This window comes from Sus scrofa, chromosome 14 (assembly GCF_000003025.6).
Source record: "Sus scrofa isolate TJ Tabasco breed Duroc chromosome 14, Sscrofa11.1, whole genome shotgun sequence".
NCBI lineage: Eukaryota > Metazoa > Chordata > Mammalia > Artiodactyla > Suidae > Sus > Sus scrofa.
In genome coordinates this window covers 136,632,114-136,655,200 of record NC_010456.5, presented here as the reverse complement: position 1 = coordinate 136,655,200, position 23,087 = coordinate 136,632,114, and the positions used below count along the sequence as shown (strand labels likewise).

Genomic DNA, 23,087 nt, shown 5'->3' with positions numbered 1-23,087 from the left:
ATGGACCAGAGGGGGAGGCATCCATTTCAACCAGTGGTCCATCTCTGGGGTTCCCGAGATGACCTTGGCAATACTTGGAAAACAGAAAACCCCAGGGTCAGCAGCACCCATCGGTCAGGTCAAGCTGGGCCTTGCGCTGAGCTTCGGAGGCGTCCTCTGTGCCAGGCAGTGGCCTTTCAGTTCAGGGCCAGAGAGGAGGGGAGAGTCCAGGGTGAGCTGAGCTGAGACAGCGCTACTAATCAAACACGAAGGAAGCATCCTATGCCATTGGCAGCAACATGGGGGGACCGGGAGATTCTCAAACTAAGTGAAATAAGCCCAAGCAAACCAGACAAAGACAAGTATCGTATGACAGCATGTATATGTGGGATCTAAAAAGAAAAAAGGATTCAAATGAACTTGTTTACAGAACGGAAATAGAATCACAGACCTAGAAAACAAACGTATGGTGACCAAAGGACAAAGACGGGGGGAGAGTGGGAGGAACATAGCCACACTGCTGCATATAAATGAGACCATCAACAAGGACCCCCGCACAGCAAGGAAACGACACTCAGTATTTTGTCATCACCTATAAGGGCAAAGAATCTGAAAAAGAGTGTGTGTGAACACACACGTACAACGGAATCACTGCTGTACCCTGCACAACACGGCACTGCCAGCCAACTATGCTTCGAAAAACAGAAGCAAGCCATGTAGTACAGTAATAACCAATCTGAATATTTACTAGGGTGGATGTTCCTACTTATCTTAAAGGATATAAAAAAATATTACCAAGACATTTCAGAAGGAAGCATTTGAAAACACACCCGAAATGGTCCTTTTAGGGGAAATTAACGGACCGTTTGTAGTTTCGAGCTGACACTGAATAATTCACGAGAAGGAGCTGTCACCCTTAGGGAGAGCCAGGGTGGAAGGTGACCTCAGACAGGCCCCCGAGCAGAAGAGCATCAGGTCCCCCCGAGAGCGGGGTCTCAGCAGGGGAGCCCACACCACCGCTGCTGAGGACCCTGGCCCCCGGGTTCCCGGGCCCCCACTTGTCCAGCCAAGAACAACTCCCTCCACGCCACCTCTCTGAATGTTCCTGCCCCCGGCCCTCTAAGAGGGCTACAGACGGAAACTTCCTGGCGGGAGTCCCACAGTGTGACCTGCGAGGAAACGTGACAAATGCACCCATCAGAGCAGGATCGACTGAAGTGAATCATGAGCGGTGCAGCTGAGAACTGTGCAGCGTCAGAGTTAGGAGGCTCTGGAAAAATTCCATCCAACCTCTTTATCTTCCAGCCTAGAAGCCTGGGTGAGGGAAGGCCCAAAGGACAAGGCCACGCAGCCGGGCAGGGACAGGGCAGGACAGAAACTCGAGGGGGACTCGTTGAGTCTCCTCCCTCGGAGCCCAGGGCGCCCCCCTCTCTCCAGGGGAAGGCAGGAAGATCAGCACAGGCGGGTGCCTGGAAGGTTCTGGAAGGTTCTGTGCTGGAGATGCAGCGAAGCCCTTTGACACCGACGGCCAGGATGCTGGATGTTTACACTGCTGCAGCCAAGTCCCTGCAGGGATTTTCCTGCAGGGTCCCCCGCCGACTCTAGGAGTGACACCTGCACAGCACGTGGGGTGTGGGTGCTGCTCCTGCTAAGAGGATGGGCAGAAGAGGCTTCCTGGCCAGCTCCTTCTCTCCCAGGGAGCTTAGGCACTGGATTTTTGTTCTTCTTCTTCAATTTTTTTTTTTTTTCGATCTCTTTTTACAGCTGCATCCGGACACATGGAAGTTCCCTGGCTAGGAGTCGAAGCAGAGCTGTAACTGCCGGCCTGCACCACAGCCACTGCCACAGCAGGTCCTAGATGCATCGACCTACACTGCATCTGCAAAAATGCCAGCTCCTTAACCCACTGAGCAAGGCCAGGGATCGAACCCATATCCTCACAGACACAGTGTTGGGTTCTTTACCCACTGAGCCAAGATGGGAACGCTGGATTTTTATTCTTGAGAACTCATGGAGTTCCCATTGTGGCTCAGTAGTTAACGAATCCCACTAGGAACCATGAGGTTGCGGGTTCCATCCCTAGCCTTGCTCAGTGGGTTAAGGATCCGGTGTTGCCGTGAGCTGTGGTGTAGGTTGCAGACACGGCTCGGATCCCGTGTTGCTGTGGCTGTGTCATAGGCTGGTGGCTACAGTTCCAATTAGACCCCTAGCCTGGGAACCTCCATATGCCACGGGAGCGGCCCTAGAAAAGGCAAAACAACAACAACAACAACAACAAAAAACCAAGCTTCTTAACTCCTGTGTTGTCAGTATTGTCCTGAGAGTATCAGTTTTACCCCCCAAAGAGTTGTATGGTTGCTTTTCTGAGTGCAGACCTGCTTGAAAAAGACTCCAGCCTGCACAGAAACAGAAAGACAGAGGATATTTGGAAATTCTCGCAACGTTCCCTAGAGATGGGACCGAGTCTTCCTTCACCCACATTTGCCGACACCCGGCACTGAAGAAGGGTGAGGAGTCAGAGGCCCGTGAGGAAAAGGGGCGGCTGTGAATTTGCTGATGGCTAAGCCAGGGGCCAGGCTGACCCTCCCGTCCTGGCGTCACCTGCTTAAGGTGCCATCAGGAGAGCGGTGGAGTCCAATTCCGCACTGTCATCGAACACCATGCTGAGTTTTGTCACCTTGCTTCCTTCTCATGGCATCTTCCCAGCCTCCAAGGAAGCTATTCCTGAAGCAAGTGGGTGGGGATGGAGCTTAGCTGTCCTGGCACCCCCACCGGGGACAAATGGAATCTGGACACAGTGGAGGGACCAGAGAGTGAAGTGGGCAGCCGCCTGCCTGCTTCTGGTGGAGAAAAGAGTCAGTGTGGGAGGGGGAGGAGAACGGAAGCCCCCCACCCCCAACAACGAGCCAGGACAGGCTGCCTGTGTCCCTCCGAGGGAGGGACGCAGAGGCCGGGCGACTCCGAGGGGGAGATGCAGTTGAAGGGAGTTTGCACAGGACCAAGGGGGGCGCTGCAGAAGGATGGCCGGGCACCTCGGCCCAAAGCCAGCTGAGGACAGGTGCCCGCGCGAGCTTCACCTCAGCTAGGAGAGAGGCCAGGTTCACGGAGGACAACAGAAAGGTGATGAGCAGACACCAAATTAGAGTCAGTTATTCATTCCTTTATAAAGGATGGAACCAACAGAGTAACATGCCGTAGTGGGTAACATTTGAACAGAGAATTCCTTGCTATTTGAAGCAGTTCGCTCATTAATAAAATTGTATTAATTGTGCTACTTTCTTATTATTTTTACTTTCTTTTCTTGCTTATAGTGGTAAGAGTGCACTTAAGATGAGCTCCATCTTGGGAGGATGGATCTGGCTTTGTTGCTGCTGTGGCTCGGGTCGCTACTGTGGTGTGGGTTCTATTCCTGGCTGAGAACATCTGCCTGCCTCTGGAGCCACCAAAAAAGATGAGATCTATCTCAAATTATTACGTATAAATACAGTATCGTCAGCGTGAGGTGCTTTGTGCTACAGCAGAGCGCTAGAACTCGGGCGTCTTGCATAACTGAAACTTCGAACCTTCGAGCAGTACCTCCCCTCTGCTCCCTCCACTGCTCCCTGCCCCTGGCAACGGCTATTCTGCTCTCGGCTTTAATGAGACGGACTCCTTTAGCTATCTCGTAAAAGAGGTTTCATGCAGAATTGATCCTTCTACAACCGGCTTATTTCACTTCCAACAATGTTCTTCGTGGTTGTCCTGCTTTTTGCATGTGACAGGATCTCCCTGCCTTTTTAAAGGCTGTATACTATTTCATTGTGCATAGACACCCCGTCTTCTTTACCCATTCATCCTTCATGGACATTGAGGGTGTCTCCATGTCTTGGCTCTTGTGAATAAGGCTGCAGTGAACGTCGGAGGGTTGACGCTCATGCAGATTCTGATTCCAATTCATCTGGGTATATAACTTGCAGTGAGACGGCTGGATCGTATGTAGTTCTATTTATAATTTACTGGGGATGTTCCATGCTATTTCCCAAAGTGGACGCATCATTTTACATTCCCACCAGCTAGGTACAGAGTTCAAATTTCTCTACATCCTTGCAAACACTTATTTACCCTTTTTATTCCCCCCCCCACCACCCGGTAACAGCCATCCTAACAGGTGTGAGGTGCTATCGTGGTTTTGATCTGCATTTCCCTGATGACCAGTGATGCTGAGGTTGATACCTGTTCACATAGCTATTGGCCATTTATCTGTCTTCTTTGGAGAAATGTCTATTCAGGTCTATTGCCCATTTTTTAAATTGCTTATTTGTTTTATTTGCTATGGAACTGTAGGAGTTCCTCGTGTATTCTGCTTTTTTTTTTTTTTTTGAAGCCGTGATCTGTCACCGCTGAGTCTGGGTCACAAAGGCTCTCGGCTTCTTTTTTTTTTTTTTTTTTTTTTTTTTTTTGTCTTTTTTTGCCATTTCTTGGGCCGCTCCTGCGGCATATGGAGGTTCCCAGGCTAGGGGTCGAATCGGAGCTGTAGCCGCCGGCCTACACCAGAGCCACAGCAACAGGGGATCCAAGCCACGTCTGCAACCTACACCACAGCTCACGGCAACACCGGATCCTTAACCCACTGAGCAAGGCCAGGGACCAAACCCGCAACCTCATGGTTCCTAGTGGGATTCGTTAACCACTGCGCCACGACGGGAACTCCCCTCGTGTATTTTGGATGTTAACCCCTTATTAGACACAGTTTGCAAATATGTTGTCACATTCCACAGTTCACATTTTCATTTTACTGTTCCTTCCTTTGTTGTGCACAAGCCTTTTAGTTTGATGTGGTCTCTGTCTTTTTCTAGGAATGTATCCATTTCCTCTAGGTTATTCAGTTTGCTGGCATATATTGTTCATAGTGGTCTCTCACAGTTCTTGTTATCTCTGGGGCATCAGGTATAATGTTTCCCCTTCCATTTATGATTTCCTTTATTTGAGTTGCCTTTCTTTTTTTCTTTGCACTCCCGCTAAAGATTTGTCAATTTGGTTTATCTTTTCAAAAAACGAACTCTTAATTGTGTTGAATTTTTCTATTATCTATTTTTATTGCTGACCTAATCTTTAATGTTCCCTTCCCTCTGCTGACTTTAGGCTTTAGCTTGTTATTTGTTTACTTATTTTCTTAGTTCCTTGGGGTGTAAAGTTGGGTTACTTATTTGAGACCTTTCTTCACCAGGAAGCCAACACTATTGGTCAAATGGAAGGAAGAGCCATACAGCGAACATTTCACCTAACAGCAGCAGTATACACATTTCTCTCAAGTGCACAGGGAACACTCTCCAGGGCAGAAAACAAATTTAAGAATATTAAAATCATACCAAGTATCTCTTCCTACCACGGGGGAATAAAGCTAGATATCAGTAACAGAAGGAAAACTGAAAAATTCACAAATAGGCAGGAGCTTAAAATTGCACTCTGGTACGACCAATGAGTCAAAGGAAAGATCAAAGATGAAGTCAAAAATTATCTTGAGGCCAATGAAAAACAAAAACACAACATACTGGAGTTCCCGTTGTCGCACAGCATAAATGAATCTGACTAGGAACCATGAGGTTGCGGGTTGGATCACTGGCCTCGCTCATTGAGGATCCGGCATTGCTATGAGCTATGGTGTAGATCGCAGATGCAGCTCAGATCCTGCGCTGCTGTGGCTGTGGACGGCAGCTGTAGTTCCAATTCGACCCATGGTCTGGGAACCTCCATATGCTGCAGGTGTGGCCCTAAAAAGCAAAGCAAAACAAAACCAAACCACACACACACACACACACACACACACACACACACAGCCAGAAAAAAAACTATAACATACAACTTTGAGATGCAGCAAAAGCAGTACCAAGAGGGAAGTTTATAGTGAAAAATGCCCATGTTAATTTCTTATCTTAAACACGCATTTCCCTTAGGTGTTGACTGCAGGAGTATTAGTGGCGGCACACCTAAATACAGGATCTCATTTTGAGCTGGCTGATAAACCTTTCCGAAGGCAGGTTATGCAACACTGAATACAGGAAGTGATGACATACACAAAGTAGGATGAGCCACATGGTTTGATTCATGAGAAACAGAGGGAACGGTAGCGACACCCAGGAGCAGTAGCATTCCAAGGCAGAGCTGTGCTCACCTGACACAGGAGGGCGCTCCCGTTTCCCCACCAAGCAGATTTTCTGCCCTTTACTTTGGCCTCCCATCTCTTATTCACTGAAAGCACTCACTGCAAAGGCAGCGATTGCTCTCAGAAGAACAGAAGCTGTTCAGATGTCTACAAGCCCCGATGCTGACGAACAGGACCAATGTCGCCCACCATGGAGGCAAGGTGTTCACCGTGAAGGCCCGAAACCCCAGTTACTCACCAAGGTTGTACCACATGTCCCTGATTTCGAAGCCAATCTGTCTCCTCATATCTCCATACCTGAAAAGCAGAGGCAGGAAAAACCCCGAGTCACTCAATGGAACATTTGAAAATCAGACCTGCAGTCTTTTTAAGGGCAACTGGAGTCTTCCATCACTGAGACACAAAAAGACAGCGCCTAAGCGTCAAGGGGAATTGAAGGAGGAAGCATCCAGCCCGGAAATCTCACTTGTGCATCACCCCGGATTACAGCATCCCTCCCTCTGTGGAAACATGGGGATGTGGTGGGGGGAAGGGAAGCATTTCCCCTTCCTCTCTCTCTAATGGCAGGAGAAAGAGAACCCTATTCCTCAGCCTGAGGGAGAGTTTGTTTTCCATGTTTGTAGCATCCAGGCACGTAGACACCAAATGCCATCCTACAACCTTGCAGACAGTAAGCAGTTCTCACATGTTAAAATTAAGCCCTGGAGTCACACAATCAGAGCAAGGAAGGCCTCTTCCCAATACCTCCCACTCTTCTTTATCATTTTCTGTGTAAGAAGGGCTTCACACCGAAAGATGCCAACACATACTCCCCTGTTTTTGTTTATCAGGGAAAATAAATGCTAATTTTCTTCCCAGTGGGTCAGCAGAGGGGGTGTGTGTTTCATGAGTAAACAGAATTTGATGCTTCAGAAGATGAACCTTTATTAGTTTGGGAGCAATTTAACATTTTCCTTTATTGCCTAAGGAAAAAGCTGATTATATTAAAAATAATAATTTGCAAAATTATCGTGCAGTGTTACAGTTTAGCAGCTGTGTCACGGAGGCTGCTCTGTGCATCCTTGCGTCAGCTGATGTAGAAAGGAAAGCTCTGATTACAGATCACCAAATTCTAACTCTACACACAAAGATCCCAGCTGGTAAATCCACAAGCACAGCTGGCCGCCACCTTATTCTCCATCCCAGTGCCCTAGGCACCTGTGTGTCACTTGCAGCAGGAAAAGGACTACCGACCGGGCGGTCATCTCAGCCAGGGAAGATGAACCCACCTGGCAGCTCCCTTGGGGAGAAGGCAACCTTGGGGGCACCCCAGCTTCGCAGGTCCCAGGGTGCTATCCACGTGGAGAACCTGAACAGAGCTGGGGAGGGCGTCACACCCCCTTCCTCTGAGGACAAGCTGGTTCTCTGAGGTGAATGCAGTACCTTCCAGGTGAGTGAGCACTAGTGCAGGTATATTTGGTGAGTGAGAGAGGGGGGATCTCTGCCCAGCAACACTCCCAAAACCAATGTCACAGTGAGGATGGGCCCTGTCACCCTTCAATGTCTAGCTGGCACCCCAAAGTGCCCCAGGGAACACGCTCTGAGCAATAGTAGGGAGTGCATCTTTCTGAAGCTTGTAGAGCCGTTTCCCAATCCCCACTTTGCTCCTGCAGGAATGACACAGGGGTCCCAGCAGCCCGGGCCAGGAGAGGGTATAGCTGGCTGATGGCTGGCATCTTCCTGGCTTTTACCAAGGGAAGGGGGTGGGGGGAGTAAACTCTGTTCCATCCAGTGCAGGCTCCTCCCCTCGAGGCTGGCGGTGGTTGGGGTGGGGGTGGTTCTCGCTGTCCCAGGGGAAGAGCTGCCCCTCCAGGGACCAGGTGTCTGAGAGGTGGGGAGCGTGGCAGCACATCGAAGATCCGGAGAACACAGACACCCCGGCCCTGGTCACAGGGGTTCAGACCTCCCCGCGGTGAGGAGGCCAGAGGCCCAGAGGCGGTGAGACCCTGTCCCCAGGGGGGCGGGGTGTCACTAATTCAAGCTTTAAAGACTCTTCTGACCGCCGAGCGGTTCTCATCCCAGGACAGCAGCTCTTGAAAAAAACATGGAAGCTTCAAGCCAGCTGGCTGGTCTCCATCAGTGGCTGCACCTCACTGAGCCCCGACCGAACGCCTCCTCTTGGGTCTTAGAACGACCCAAATTAAACCCCGAGTTCAGAAAGATAAAGCACAGGAGAGCCTCAGCAGCAGCCGGCTCATCATTTGGATTTGAATCATCAGGAGTGACCTGATGGGCGTCTCAGGACCTACAGGGACCTGTCATTTGTCCAGAGCTGGACTTGATGCCGGGTGGCCAGGAGGCCCGTGGGGAAAGGGGGCCCGTCCCGCCTCTGCTCCCGGTGCCGCGGAGCGGGAGGGGGCTCAGGGAGGCCTGGGTTACTTCTCAGCCACGCCTTACTGGCTTCTAGGTGGAAAATGATGTGTCTTCACAGTACTGAGAAGAGGGGGATCAGCAAAGACCCGAGAGCACATCCCTCATGAGAGGCAGGCCTGGATAAAGGCGCCCCCAATGCCACTTTAATAGTCAAGACACAGGTGCTCAAGGCTGGTACGAGGTAACGAGAGGAGTAAAGAGCTGGCAGGGGAAGGCGGCGCCGTGTCTCCCTGGTGGCAAAATGATCTTTTCTTTAGTTCTGATGGGGGGGCAGCTCTGTCCAATCTCTACATGTCTCAGGGTAATCCCAGAGTCCCAGCTGCCGCCGGAACTTAGGAGGGATTTCGAACCATCTGTACTTCTTCTCCCAAGCAGGAGAGAAAAGCCATGAGGTTGAGAGTATGTGGGATGCTGCTCCTACCTGGAGAGAGAATTCCAGAGCTGGTGGCAGCCTCAGAGACTGCAACAAAGTCCACCTCTGACAGTTTAGAGCGGAGGGAGCGGAATGAGTCCCCGCAGGAGAGTGACTTGGCCAAGGTCACAGGGCAGGGGGAGGAGAGACTGCAAGTCGTCAAAGTCCCATATCCCTGCTCCTCCCTCATGGCACACACCTCGAGAACCAGCTGGAAGGGCTTCCACGAAGTCACAGCGCAGCGCTGTGTCACATCTCTCAGAACGCCCTTGTGTCATGTGATTCTCGCAGAAAGACTAGGAGCTAGGAAGAGGGGCCACAGCTCTCTTCCCACGGAGGAAGCAGGCCGTCCTGGCGGTGAAATGTCACGCCTCTCTCCATCACACCCGGCTGTCCTGAGCCCTCCCACGTCCTACAGCCGGCCTGAGGGGGCCCCCAGGAGGCAACACTTAGGGAGCCCGGGGAGATCTCAGACCTTCAGACACCCAGGGCTATGACGTGCCCTCCACTGCACAGTTTTGCAATGGTGAATAAAATACAGCATCACGAAAAGAAGATGTGGCATGTGTTTATAATGGAATATTACTCAGCTGTAAAAATGAATGAAATGATGCCATGTGCAGCAACAGGGATGGACCGAGAGATATCATATACTCAATGAACTAAGTCAGACAGAGAAAGCAAATACCACAGGATAGCACTTCCATGTGGAATCTAAAGCAGAGCACAAATGATTGCCTTGACAAAAAAGAAACACTCTTAGAAAGCAAACTTCTGGCTACCAAAGGGGGGAAGGGGCTGGGGAGGAATAAATGAGGAGTGAGTATGAGATCAGCAGATATACACTATGGTATATAAAATCACCAATACTGATTTATCACATAACACAGGGAACTATATTCAATATCTTGGAATAACCTATAATGGAAAATAATCTGAAAAAATAGACCCAACTGAATCACTTTGCTATATACCTGAAACTAACACAATATTGTGAATCAACTATACTTTGCTTAAAAAATACACAGCATCCTGGGAGTTCCTTTCGTGGCTCAGCAGTTAATGAACCCACCTAGTAACTATGAGGACGTGGGTTCAGTTCCTGGGCTTGCTGAATGGGTTAAGGATCCAGCATTGCCGTGAGCTGGGGTGTAGGTTGCAGACACTGGCCTGGATTGGACATTGCTGTGGCTGTGGTGGTGTAGGTAGGCCAGCAGCTATAGCTCCGATTAGACCCCTAGCCTGGGAACGTCCATACGCCATGGGTGCAGCCCTAAAACGACAAAAAAGAAAAAGAAAAGAAAAGAGAAAAGAGAAAAAATTTTTAAAAAGGTTAATAAAAATAAATAAATAAATAAAATGATCAAACTGGCTGCTGATCAAAAATCAGCTTCTACATCTGACTCATGTTTCCTGAGCCCCCACAATATACAAAGTGTGGGGGTGGGGGAGGCGGAAGAAATGACAGAATGTCAGGTGTGACATTCCGTGGACTTCTCTGTCCTTTGCTTGGAATCATTCGCCCCAAGGATGTCTGAAGGCTGAGTCAGTGAAATGTTGGTATTATGGACTCTGATTCCTCGGGGTCATTTATTCTGCGGCTCACTGCCAAACCGTGTACTCGGTCTGGTTGGACACGACCGGTTCTCTGTGTGGACGCCTGTTCTTTTATGTGGTTGCTCCCTTGCGGTTTGGGAAAACGCCTGTGGAATGACCATCCTAATTCTCTCCCCAGCCTAGGTCGTCAGGAAGACAGAGAGCTTAACCTGGCAGATCTGATACTGGAATCTTCTCTTGTTTTGAGCCCCAGTGCTGATTCAGCGGCCTTCCCTCAAGGCTGGGACCTGCACACCCATCTCCAGGCTGCCAAGGCATCGGATGAGCAGTTCTCCCCACTTGTTTATTTTTTCATATCGATCTGCCCTCCTAGACTGTTCTTGTTTTTGCTTTTTGTTTTGCTTTTTAGGGCTGCACCTGGAGGTTCCCAGGCTAGGGGTCCAATTGGAGCTGCAGCCACTGGCCTACGCCACAGCCACAGCAACATCAGATCCAAGCAGCGTCTGAGACCTACACCCCAGCTCACAACAACGCTGGATCCTCAATCCACTGAGCGAGGCCAGGGATAGAACCTGCAACCTCATGGTTCCTCGTCAGTTTGTCTCCACTGCGCCAAGACGGGAGCTCCGTAGACTGTGTACCTTTTATCTTTGGGTCTCAAGCACCAGGGCCTGGCTCGAGCACAGAGTACAATTTTAAACAGACGAAAATATTTCTAGCCACTAGAAAATTGAAGCATTTAGCTAAGACTATCTCCTAATACTCTTTATGCAAGTTTTGCTGTTTAGAAAATAAAATTGCACATGGATGATACAGTGATGAAGTTACAGGGAGAGCATGAATGCTACAGCAAACACGGGTGAGCCTGCCCGCATCTCAGCCACGCGGCCTCACAGCCCCAGAGCACTTCTCTCGGATGCCAAGGACACTTCCTCCTCCGTGGCCTGTCACTGCCACACACGGAGGCTTCACCCTGGAAAGGGCCCCTCAGGCTGCACAGGAGCGGAGAGCCTCCTGCCGGGGCTGGTAAAGATGATTTCTGAAAGGCTTGGGGCTTCATCCCTCGGGGAGTCCATGAAACAGTTGCAAAGGGAAAATCCGGAGGCCCTTCTGGCCACGGTTGTGAGAGACAGAATACTAAGAGCCCGATTCAGAGGCCCTGCAGGCTCAGGAAGAGGAGACACCAGCTGGCTGTGTTTAATTTTCCTTGGCTTTGAAGCCTCGGAGTGCACAGCGCGACGTGGGAAGCAAACATTTTCTTTGGCGGCCAAGGCCCTGGGTGGTGAATGCATTTACTGGTGCGGCTTTAGCTTAGATGTTAAGACTCTATAACACCAATAGGAGAACAGGCCCAGTGCGAGGGGCCCCCGCCCTGGCCCGGGGGACGCTCAGACAGTTTTACTCTACAAACTGGGAAGGAGACGTTAGCTCTTTTCAGGCAGATTTCTGCTTTAAATTCACTTCTTCTCTGAAAGAATCTCTAAGGATAGAATGTGCCATGAGCTTGGCAAAGAATGGGCCCACCGTGGACCAGAGCTGGTTTGGATCCCAATCTCACCCCCCCGTGAGCCCCGCCTACCAGTGGGCAGAGAGTCACCTGCTGCAGGACAGGAGCCCCAGGGCCCAGCTACGAGGGGACAGTGGCTGAGTCCTGTGTGCCAGTTACTTGGGTCTCCACCACCCCCCGCTTTCACCAGGTCAGCATTTCATCAAGGACAAGCCAGGAGCCACCGCTAACTCCCTAGGCACTGAAGGGACATGAATTTTGCAAAGTGGGGAGTTCCTGTTATGGCTCAGTGGGTTAAGGACCCAGTGTTGTCTTCATGAAGATGCAGGTTCAATCCCTGGCCTCACACAGTGGGTTAAGGATCCGGTGTTGCCACAAGCTATGGCAGAGGTCACAGATGAGGCTCAGATCTGATGTAGATGTGGCTGTGGTGTAGGCCGGCAGCTGCAGCTCCAATGCGACCTATAGCCCAGGAACGTCCATATGCCACAGATGCAGCTGTAAAGAGAGAGAGAAAAAAAAAAAAATTTGCAAGGTGAGAGCATTCCTGTTGAGCAAGTCCCTGGAAGGCGCCACCTAGAAAAGTCTATCTTGTGAGCCAAGACGAGCAATAAACCCTGCTGGCTCCAGGGGGTCAGAAGGGGCTGGTGTGTCTCATATCTTCCCTGGCATCACCCTGCCATTACCAGTGGGCACCCACTGGGCCCACGTTGTTCTGGGCGCATTTCTGTTTCTGAATAACGAACACTTGTTTCTATCCGTGGCCAACAGATCAGAGCCATTCAACCGCGGAAGCCGGAAGGACCCTGGAACGCTGACCATCTTTAGATGGGCTCACGGAAGGGTTGAAGGTTCGAAAGCAGCCCAGGTAAACATCTGGGCTCTGAACTGCCCGGATCGGAATGACCCAGTGTGAGACACTGGCCACCACCTGAATGTTCACAGAGTACTTCACCTTTGTCGTCGTCTGGACAATAAAAATGAGAAGCGAACCTATGGAACAGTTTGGGGGTTCGTCTGAATGATTCTCTGTGTAAAAGGCAAGTCCCAGGCAGGGAGCACGCGCTCCGTAAAGATTTGCTGACCTGATTCTTGCTCCTGGGGTATAGTGTGCCTTCCATGAGCCTGTGAGCAGGACACACTCCTGGAATGTGAGAAGCTGAGCAGCTGTCACCTTCCGAGGTGCTCTGGGCTCTCTCGCCTCCAGGACAGCACAGGGCTGGTAACCCCCCGGAGCAGCCAAGGGATTACAAAATGATGAGTAGGGAGGACGACTCAGTAACGCAGGGACCATTTGAGAGCTGTTCTCAAGAGTACTTAGGAAGGGGGCCTCGGAGATCCAAGGCCTTGCTGAAGCTGAGGCCGAAGGAGGAGGCACGGCCGTCAGGTGGAAAGAAGCCAGGCAAGGGTCCCTTTCCCAACGCTGGGCCAGGAGCTGTCCAGGATGCAGTGCTGAAGGAGCCAGGCGGGGATCCTGGCCTCCTTAGGGCTTGTGAGAGCTTTTTAGGATAATCTAAAGGCTAGTTAAGCCCTTCAGCTTTCCTTCTTGGAAGAGGCCCGGGATAATCTCTTGCAAAGAAGGAACCCCAGACAGCTTTCACTCCACAGCGAGGCATTCAACACGCCTGACGTGCCCACTGCGCCCGTCAGAAGCTTCCTGGATCTAAGCAGCACTGGAGACTCAGGCAATAAAGGAAACCACGCGTGGAGTGACATCACTCAGTGCACAGCAAAAGCAATTACCTCCCGAAACGCCCAGTCTGCGTGGCACTAATAGTCTTGAATTACACCGACTTCCAGCTCACCAGAATGAATCCTGCAATCCTGCGATTCTGGACCTGGACTCATGGGTTAGAAAGGCAATACCCAATTCATGATCTGAAACCACCCTTTCATTCCACCCCGATTGCATCTCAGCTTGTACCAAGTTGGCTTATCCACTGTAAGAAAACTACATTCGTGGAGTTTCAGGTTCTTGCCCAAGATTTTGGGGCTCCCCAGACTCACTTGTTGAGGATTTTGGCTCTCTTGGCACTTGAAAAGTTCTCCAGTTGCAAGGACTCTTGCGTAAGGAAAGCGACAGCCAGGTGAAAGTAGTTGTTCCAGAGCTGAAAACCAAAAAGCGGAGAAGCCAAGGGTTAAACTGATTAATGTCAGGTCTCAAGAATGCTCGGAGACATCCAGCATTTGTCCCGCACACTTGTGAAATGCTTAAAACCTGTACTCTCAGGAGTTCCCTTTGTGGCTCAGCAGAAATGAATCCTACTAGCATCCATGAGGATGCGGGTTCAATCTCTGGCCTCGCTCAGTGGGTTAAGGACCTGACGTTGCCGTGAGCTGTGGTGTGGGTCGCAGACATGGCTCAGATCCTGCGTTGCTGTGGCTGTGGTGTAGGCTGGCAGCTGTAGTTCTGATTGGACTCTTAGCCTGGGAACTTCCATATGCCACATGTGTAGCCCTAAAAAGGAACAAACAAACAAAAAACCGCACTCTGTATACACAGCACTAACCAGCAGCCCACAGTGTGGTTCAGGGCTGAGTGTGGGTACACAGTGCATGGGGTCAAATCCTAGTCTCGGTGCCATGGGGTCAAATCCTAGTCTCGGTGCCTCGGTGTCTCGGACACAGTGGGAATTTCCATAGTACCTACCTGATAGGGCTGCTGAAGGATCAAAGGTGTAAATACACGCAGAGCCCTTCCAGGGGTGCTGAGTGTGGGGTAAGAATGCACTAAATGTTAGCGCTTGTCGATGTATTTCAGAGCCCCTTACCTAATAGTTTATAGCTTTCTAAAATGGATGATTTTTAGGATACTAAAACAGTGAACAATTGAGGAAGACAGATGAAAAGGGATCCAATATGACATAGCTCAAGGACTTGGGGCTTAAAAATTATTTATTATAAAATGATTTTTCATCATGAAGCTCTTCGCTGAAGCTCTGTGTTTCTGGACACTGTACAGAAGCATTCTTCACCAAGAAACGTTGTGATGGGTGGATCCCTCAAGGCAGGAAACCAATGCCCCTGATTGGGTCCATGCTTAAGACGAGGTTAAGAAAATGAAGGGGAAAAGCCTGGATCGAGAATGGGGTTCTTCCGCTTGCTCCTCAACCCTCGATAAATAGCATCCACCTCTCTTCCCGGAGGAGAAACCTGGGGCTAGCTGGGCTTTGTCCTTTGCAGCATCCCGTCATTCAATCAGCAAGTCCTTCTGCTTCACCTTGCAAACCCCGCTCAAGCCCACCCACTTTGTCTCAGGGCCGGGCTGTGGTCAGCACCCTCCCTCACAGACCAGGACAGCCTGCTTCCTGTTCCAGGTCCTGGCCTCGCCTCATCGTCTCCCAGCCACAGAGCAGCCAGAGAGAACTGGAGCCCATCTGAGGGGGCCACACTCCAGCCTGAACCTCGTCAGGACCCTCCCACAGGCTTCCGGTCAGCACAGACTTTGAGGGGGAGTCCTGCTGCCCAGCTCCCCCTGCCTCCCCGCTCGCAGCCTTTCCCTCTGCGCATTGCTCCTCGGCTTTCTTCCCAGGTCCTTGAATTGATGGTGACGTGTCATTACCCATCTGTCCAAACCCACAGAATGTAGAGAAATCTACAGTGAGCCCTAAGGAGAAGCCCTGAGTGACTGTGATGTGTCAGGGCAGGGCCACCAGTTGTAGCAAATGGACCATCTGGAGGGCAAGGAGAGAAGGGGAGGTGGCTCTGTGGGAAATCTCTGGACCTTTCTCTTAATTTTGCTGAGAACATAAAACTGCCAAAAATAAAATGAAGTCTTTAAACGATCACATAAAAATATAAACATTCCAAAAAAAAGAAACGGGAGTTCGCGTCATGGCGCAGTGGTTAACGAATCCAACTAGGAACCATGAGGTCGAGGGTTCAATCCCTGCCCTTGCTCAGTGGGTTAAGGATCCAGCATTGCCATAAGCTGTGGTGTAGGTTGCAGACGTGGCTCCGATCCTGTGTTGCTGTGGCTCTGGCGTAGGCTGGTGGCTGCAGCTCTGATTGGACCCCTAGCCTGGGAACCTCCCTATGCTGCGAGAGCAGCCCAATAAATGGCAAAAAGACAAATAAAATAAAATAAAAGAAAAAAAGAAAAAAAACAAAAACTTGTAAGCTGTGCATGACTTGAGATATGACAACTCACGTCATTGGTGATGCTGACCTGTGAAGGATGTGATGACTGAACTTGAATGTGGACTGGGGACTGGGCAGGAATCATAATAAAGTAAGTTCCCTGAGTTTGGTAACCTTGCTCTAGTGATGTAGGAAAGGACCTGTTCGTATGAAATATACCCTACAGCTCTGGGGAGGTGACAGGGCGTCAGGCTGGCAGCTTACTGGGAGAAGGTTAAGAAAAAAAGTTCTTGCCAGAAATGAAAAGTTGTCAAAGGAAGGGTAGAGGGAAGCAGGTGGAAATGGCATCCTGTGCAGGTTATTGGTTCAAAGAGAAGGAAGTGTGAGGGAACAGGAGGATGTTAGAACAAGGATGTTAGAACATAGACATACACCTGTTGGGGTGCCCACTGACTGGGGCATGCGCTGAAGGTAGCCTGGCCCTATGCACCAAAGCCCCCTTTTGGGGGCGGGAGGGTGGAGGCCCCAGGGTGGAATAATCAATGCACTTCACATCTGCTGAGGGACAAGGGCCAAAAAGGGCTCACTGCAGCCAAGGTGTGTGGACATGAGGGGAGCATCCAGAGGACCTATTCATGAAACAATGCACAAGTGCAGCAATAACCAGGAAGCTCATACGCATAGCAGCCACACACAAATACACAGCAATCTACCTAGCAGGCGATGGGCAAAGCTTACATGGATAAAACCAGAAAACCTAATGAGGGCCACAAAAAAAAGCCTAAATATTCCTGTGTAGGATGGGAAAAAAAATAAATACTGCCACGTATTCCCCCAAATGCTGTTACATTTCCCCTACAATTATTTATGAGCTCAACAGAATCCCAATTAAAATGTAAAGAGCATTTTTGAAAAGTTTAAAAGGTGATTTTGTATTTCACATGGTGAAGAAATGCACAAAAAGTCCAGATAATTTTGAAATAACACACTAATAGGGAAGTCTTGGCTCTTCTAGCTGGGTATAAAATCACTGGGTAATAACACAGAAAATAGAACAGATACACACACGCCTTTGTAATTACAGGTTTCCTCAGTGGCACTTCAAATCATTGGGAGAAAGAATCTATTCATAAAATAATGTGGCGAGAAGTGAAGTTAAACTCTACCCCTAACCCCTAGAAGTTGCAGATGGATTAATCGCTACAAAGTTAAAAAACAAAACCAAAACCAAAGCAGAACTATAAAGGGATCAGCAGATACTGACTACCTAAAAAAAGTTAAATTTATAATGAAAGAAGGATTTGTCAAGCAAACATAAAATCCAAAAGCCATAAAAGAGCCGACAGGTTTGACTACAGAAAAATTAAAAATTTCCCTATGATAAAACTAAACTTATGACTAGGCCATATCAAGAATTTCAATGTACAAAAAAAGCATGACAAAGAGCCAAGGGACACACAAACTGAGGAAATGATCAGACAGTTCATACTAGAAATCCCCACAGCCACGTCCTCTCAACCCAGCCAGGAGTCAGAAACGCCAACAAAAATGAGAATCCACCATTTTAAAGAAGTTGGTGTGGGGGAAAATTCTAGACAATGGCTGCTTTCCGGGAAGGCTGGTGAGATTTCAGATTGCTAGAGCGTTGGAGGAGGGTAATTTATCAGTGTCCATCAAACTGAAGTTTCTTACCATGCAGTCTGGCACTTGTGGTCCCAGGGACCTATTCTCCAGCAATGCAGCACTGAGACGCGCATGTCCCATTGCTCATGGACACGCTGCTCGGAAAAGGGATGAGCTGCCAACAGCCTGGCAGGTGACCAGTCCAGAGACACCTCCACCAATGTTGGCACAGGTGACAGAATGGAAGACGTGGAGGGTGTGACCCAATTCACGTGAAAAAAACAAATCATTGACCCTTGAACAACTTGGGTTTGAACTACTCGGGTCCACTTAGAGATGGACATTTTTCAGTGGCTAAATACTGCTGATGGACTAATACCACACAGTCCATCCGTGGCTGGCTGAATCCGACAACGTTGAGGAACCAGGGATATGGAGGACCGACCATCAGTATACTCAGATTAACCATCTTTGCAACCTCATCCCGCACTGTTCAAGGGTCCACTGAAAATGCTTAAAGCCTCAAGAAGAACACACAACAATTATTCTATTCTATTCTATTCTGTTCTGTTCTATTCTATTCTGTTCTATTTTCTTCCATGGCATACGGAGGTTCCCAGGCTAGGGGTCAAATCAGAGCTACAGCTGCCGCCTACACCACAGCCACAGCAATGGGGGATCCGTGCCATATCTGCGAGGATCCTTAAGCCACTGAGCGAGGCCAGGGATCAAACCTGCATCCTCATCGATGCTAATCAGGTTGTTTCTGCTGAGCCACGACAGAACTCCCCACAACAATTATTTTAAAAGTTACCCGGGAAAGAGGGTGAAAGGTTAGGAAGGGGTCTTTCATATTTTATTCAATGTGCTAATTGTCACTGCATGAATATCGTAGAAGAATATATCTGTGGATTAGCACATGTGAAAACAAACGTTAGGTTGGGAAAATAAAAAAAAAAATTTAAATTGTGAAAAATAATAAAAAACATGTCCAGCTATATAGAACCCGACATTATATGCTTATCTTATATTATGCTGATAAGACAAACATTTCAAATTTTTGTTGTTTGTTGGTTTTTTGGCCACACCCACAGCATGCAGAAATTCCTGGGCCAGGGATCAAACCTGAGCCACACAGCAGGGACCTGAGCCGCGGCAGTGACAATGTCAGATTCCTAACTCGCGGTGCCACAAGAGAACTCTCAAGCATTAAAAATTTTTACATGACACAAGAAATAAGGGCATAGGTGCCTAACAACTTACGCTAACAGACCGTGTATCCCATTAGCTCTAAGTCTTCGGAAGACGATGCAGAAGAGAGGGCACAGGCGCGTCTTCAGTTTTGTTATCTGGTAACCCGTTTTTGAGCTGGACCACCCTCTGGGCACACATGAATTCTCAGGTTCCTTCTCAGTGAACAGTCCTACCCAGGAAACTAGCCCATTTGCATCTGGATACTTTTATTTGCCACCGTGAGTCAGTGAAACTAATGACAAAATCATTAATATATCAGAGGAAAACCGGGTTCTACAAGCCAGCTGAGCTCAGTGAGGCAGACCCACCTCACCTCCCGCTAATCCTTCCCTCATCACATTAGGATGGTCGGAGACCGTCTTGGCAGCCACACCGCATGAGAGGCGGCGGCTGCCCTGCTCAGAGAGTCCCTACTTGTCACTCTGATTCAAGACTTTCCCTCTGAAACAGCTCCATTTCCTTCCTGGTTAAATTGAGCAAATACCCCCAAGGCATCATTTGCAATCCTCGGGTTCCAATGGCACATAGTGTAAATTCCATTTCCATACCTTAGATGGGAAACCAATTAAGTTCGAGGACTGGAAATATAAGATATGGGTTCAGACCAGCGATTTGTTTTAACATGCTTTCCCAACAAAGGTCGTGTCTACCTCTTCTCTTACCTGTAGCTCAAAGTTGGCTTGATCCAGAAATTTTTTGTTCAGCATATCTGCATACTGATTAATCGCTCGCAGGAAGACTCTGAAAGATCAAGAGAAAATTACATAATTACACACTTCTGCTCTGGTACCTTTGTAGGTTTGGCATTTCAATTAACTACAATCTGAGACTGTCTGGCAAGTGAACTCTTAAGTCCTGTGAAAAGCTGTGAGGTTCTGCCAATGAAAAGCCCACAGAATTATATGCAGATGTTCTCCAAATTAATCAAGGAAACTAGCACATGCAGGATAAAAAACAGACCAAAATAACCGCGTCTGAACGTAGCGTACGAAAAGTATCGCTAAAAAACGTAATTTTTTTTAAAGAAATAAAAGGTGCAAATTAAATCTTTTTCTCCAGTCACAATGTCTTCATGCTATAATACGAAATTGGTCTTGGCTTAGCTGGCTTTTTAAAGTTAAGCATTTGAAAATTGCTGTTACATACTGTCTATCAGGCTTGGAATGGTTTGATCTAAGATCACTAGGTTGGAAGTAGACCTTATTTCAGAATCACGTGTGCAATAGCCAAATGCTAATTTTGGTGCTTGCTTACTTGATTAAAATTAAAAAAAAAAAAAAAAAAGGCGTTGGTAGATATGAGAGTGATTTGCCAGGAATCATAGCAGGAATTTTAATTCATGGATAAGGTACAATTTGAAGCACGCAGAACAGAATCTCACACCCTTCCACGCCCTGCGGTATGGGTGTGAGAAATACACAGCGGGGGCGGGCAGAAATGGCTCGAGTACGAAGCCTTTCACAGGTGTGTTCCTTTCGAAGATGTGTGTTATCTCCCTCGAGGGTGTTTACAAGGGGGCTTTGTCCAGATACTCCTTTTTAAATGACCCTCTTCCCTTTGCACAAAGGCAGGAGGCAGGAGGAAGTTGGGTCACAGATCATACACTTAATTACATTTCTTGTTTAGACAGCAGGAAGCAGCCAGAGAGTGTAAGAGAAATCTAGGTTACTTACTAGGAACGGGCCACTCTCTGGCAAGAGGAGCCCCACCCCCCACCCCGCCACACCCCTTCCCCAGCCACTAAAGACCAGTTAGCCTGGGTGGGGGGGGGGTCCATCTGGGGCTTTAAGGTCTCCATCACCGCCCCCCATCACCAACACCTTCTCTCCCACTCATTCTGTGCACAGCTCGAAGAAAGAGGACTTGCACACATCATTTCATTAAGAGACCTATTAGCAGGATCCTGGACCAAAAACCCAGTCTGACAAATGGCCTGTGCTGTCTTAGCCGCTGAAGAAAACCATAGCTGGGGTTATTTGAATTCCTCCCTGAGGATGTTAAGATAGAGCAAGAAAGGAGGAATTCGTGTTGTAAGTGACTGTTAATGGAGGGGCATGGTGGCGCTGGCCTTGGTCCATGAACCTGGAGCACAGCCTAGGTGGCAGCAGCCATCAGCTGCCAGAGACAGCCACTCTAGGATGCCCAGGTACATCGAAAAAAATCGATCTTCCGGCTGAATTTCATAATTTATTGAAGAAGAAGGAAAAAAAAAGTGGACTACAGGGCTTTTAGGGCATCCTGACAGATTAATCCAGGACCAGGAGAAATCACTAGCATCAGGTTATGCCTCGTAGATACTGGTCTCCTGGCAACCCCTCCAGTCTTGGCCTTTGACCTCAGAAGTACAGGATGCAGGGCTCAGGAGAGGATGCTCCACATGGCACATGTGACCCTGGCAACTGTGTTCAGATAGCATCTGGGGACAGGCTAGAGGAACCCCCAGGTGTCAGTGGAGTAGAACAGCTCCTGTCCTGGTCGGGGGGAGGCTCTTACATCGCATGGAAACGTTAGGCTTCTGGCCACAAATGCTCTTTTCTCCCTTAACTTGGCCTTCAACTTCGGGACATGGCTGTTCACTTGAGGATCCCAGGGTCTTATGAGCTTTAAGGAACCCCTCTCTCCAGCCCTCTTAAGATAATAATGACAAGTTCCCTTGGACATGCATTATCATTACAGGCTAATTATTCTGCCTCAAGATAGCACGCAAACAGTTGCAATATGCTACTTCTAATTAAGCTCTGGAACGATTTCAGCTAGTTAAATAAAGATATTGCTCAAAATGATTTTTATAAAAAGGTGCCATGCTGAAATAATATGAAGGCTGAACAAAAACTTTTTAATGAACTGACAATGAGAAAAGCAGTGTTGAGAGAGATTCTATCATTTAGGCTCATTTTATACATTTTTTAAAAAGCCGGGACAAAATAAATAAGTAAATCACACAGAAAGCAAGCTGCAGGAGGGAGAACTAAAGGGATGATCAAACCCATCATCAATGCGGTAAACACAGGGGAGCCGCTCAGGCTCCAGGCATCAAGGGCCACTTCGCCTCGCAGAACCTTCCAGAACACACCTGTCACAACCTCCGTTTCACACTTGATGGGATTAAAAACCTGACAGTGCTCAAGCCCACTTGAAGGCAAATCAAAGAGCCAGGCAGAAGGAAACAGAAGCAGAGCTTAACTTCTAGCAATGTTTAATATCGCCTGTAGTTCATGAGTTATTTCTAATAAATGTCGAACTCGGGAAATCACTGAGAAGATCCCGTTAGGAACTTTTGCGTTTATCCCGTTTTCAGTCGAAGATTGTGGAAAGCATTACCCGAGGCTCAGGGCCTGGGGTAGGAGGAGGCTTCTCTAGTATGAACTGAAGGTTCTGGCCCAGCTCGGCATGGCTGAAGGTCAAGTCCTTTTGGTCGGGAGGTCTTGAGGGGGGTACTGGGAATAAGCGGGCTCTGCTCTGAGTCCCCGGGGATCCTGTTCACACTGGGCACTGCTGAAGTGGAGCTCAAGGACAGGGAGGCCCTCCAGACTGTTCCCAAACGGCCCTGTTTATTCACCCATGCTCCCGTAATGCCCAAATGGCATCTGGCACGTCACATATGTTCACTCTATACTAGCCGCAGGAAAGAATGAAGGGATACGGGTGGATGGATGGATGGATGGATGTGGATGATGTGGCCCAGAAGGTCAGGCCCAGACCCACATCTGAAGGCTCAGGGAGGCCAGATGACTAGGTAGGCCCCAGCCCTCCCTGGAGTCTTTGCAACCCGAGTAGCTTTTCCACTGCGGGTTCAGCTCGTTTGAGGTTCTTCCCAAACACATCCCTCATTAGGCATTTGGCATCTACAGCTGGGCCTTGTGCCTTCATCCTCCTTTCCACTTCCAAAGGTAGTTCCTTGGTGGAGGGAACCTTGCCTTGTATACGTCACGATCCCCCAAAGCATCTGAGAGGACCCCTTGCCACTCTGCATATTCAGAAATGTTTTGATCTCAGGAAGTGTTAGTTTAAATCCGCACTCACAGACCGCTCAGAGCCAGTGGTGTGTCCAGGAACTCCTAACGGGCAAACCCACCCACCCCCCACACACACACACTCAAAGCCACCTCTAGCCTGGAGGA

The 23,087-nt window shown here is 48.9% G+C and overlaps 1 protein-coding gene across 1 annotated transcript in view; it reads right to left on the bottom strand.

Moving 5' to 3' along the window:
- DOCK1 (dedicator of cytokinesis 1) overlaps positions 1-23,087 on the bottom strand; it is a 545,742-nt gene that overhangs the window by 90,288 nt on the left and 432,367 nt on the right. The window contains 3 exon segments of the mRNA XM_021072613.1: positions 6,360-6,418; positions 14,017-14,117; positions 19,629-19,707. Coding sequence (XP_020928272.1) covers positions 6,360-6,418; positions 14,017-14,117; positions 19,629-19,707 — 239 coding nt within the window.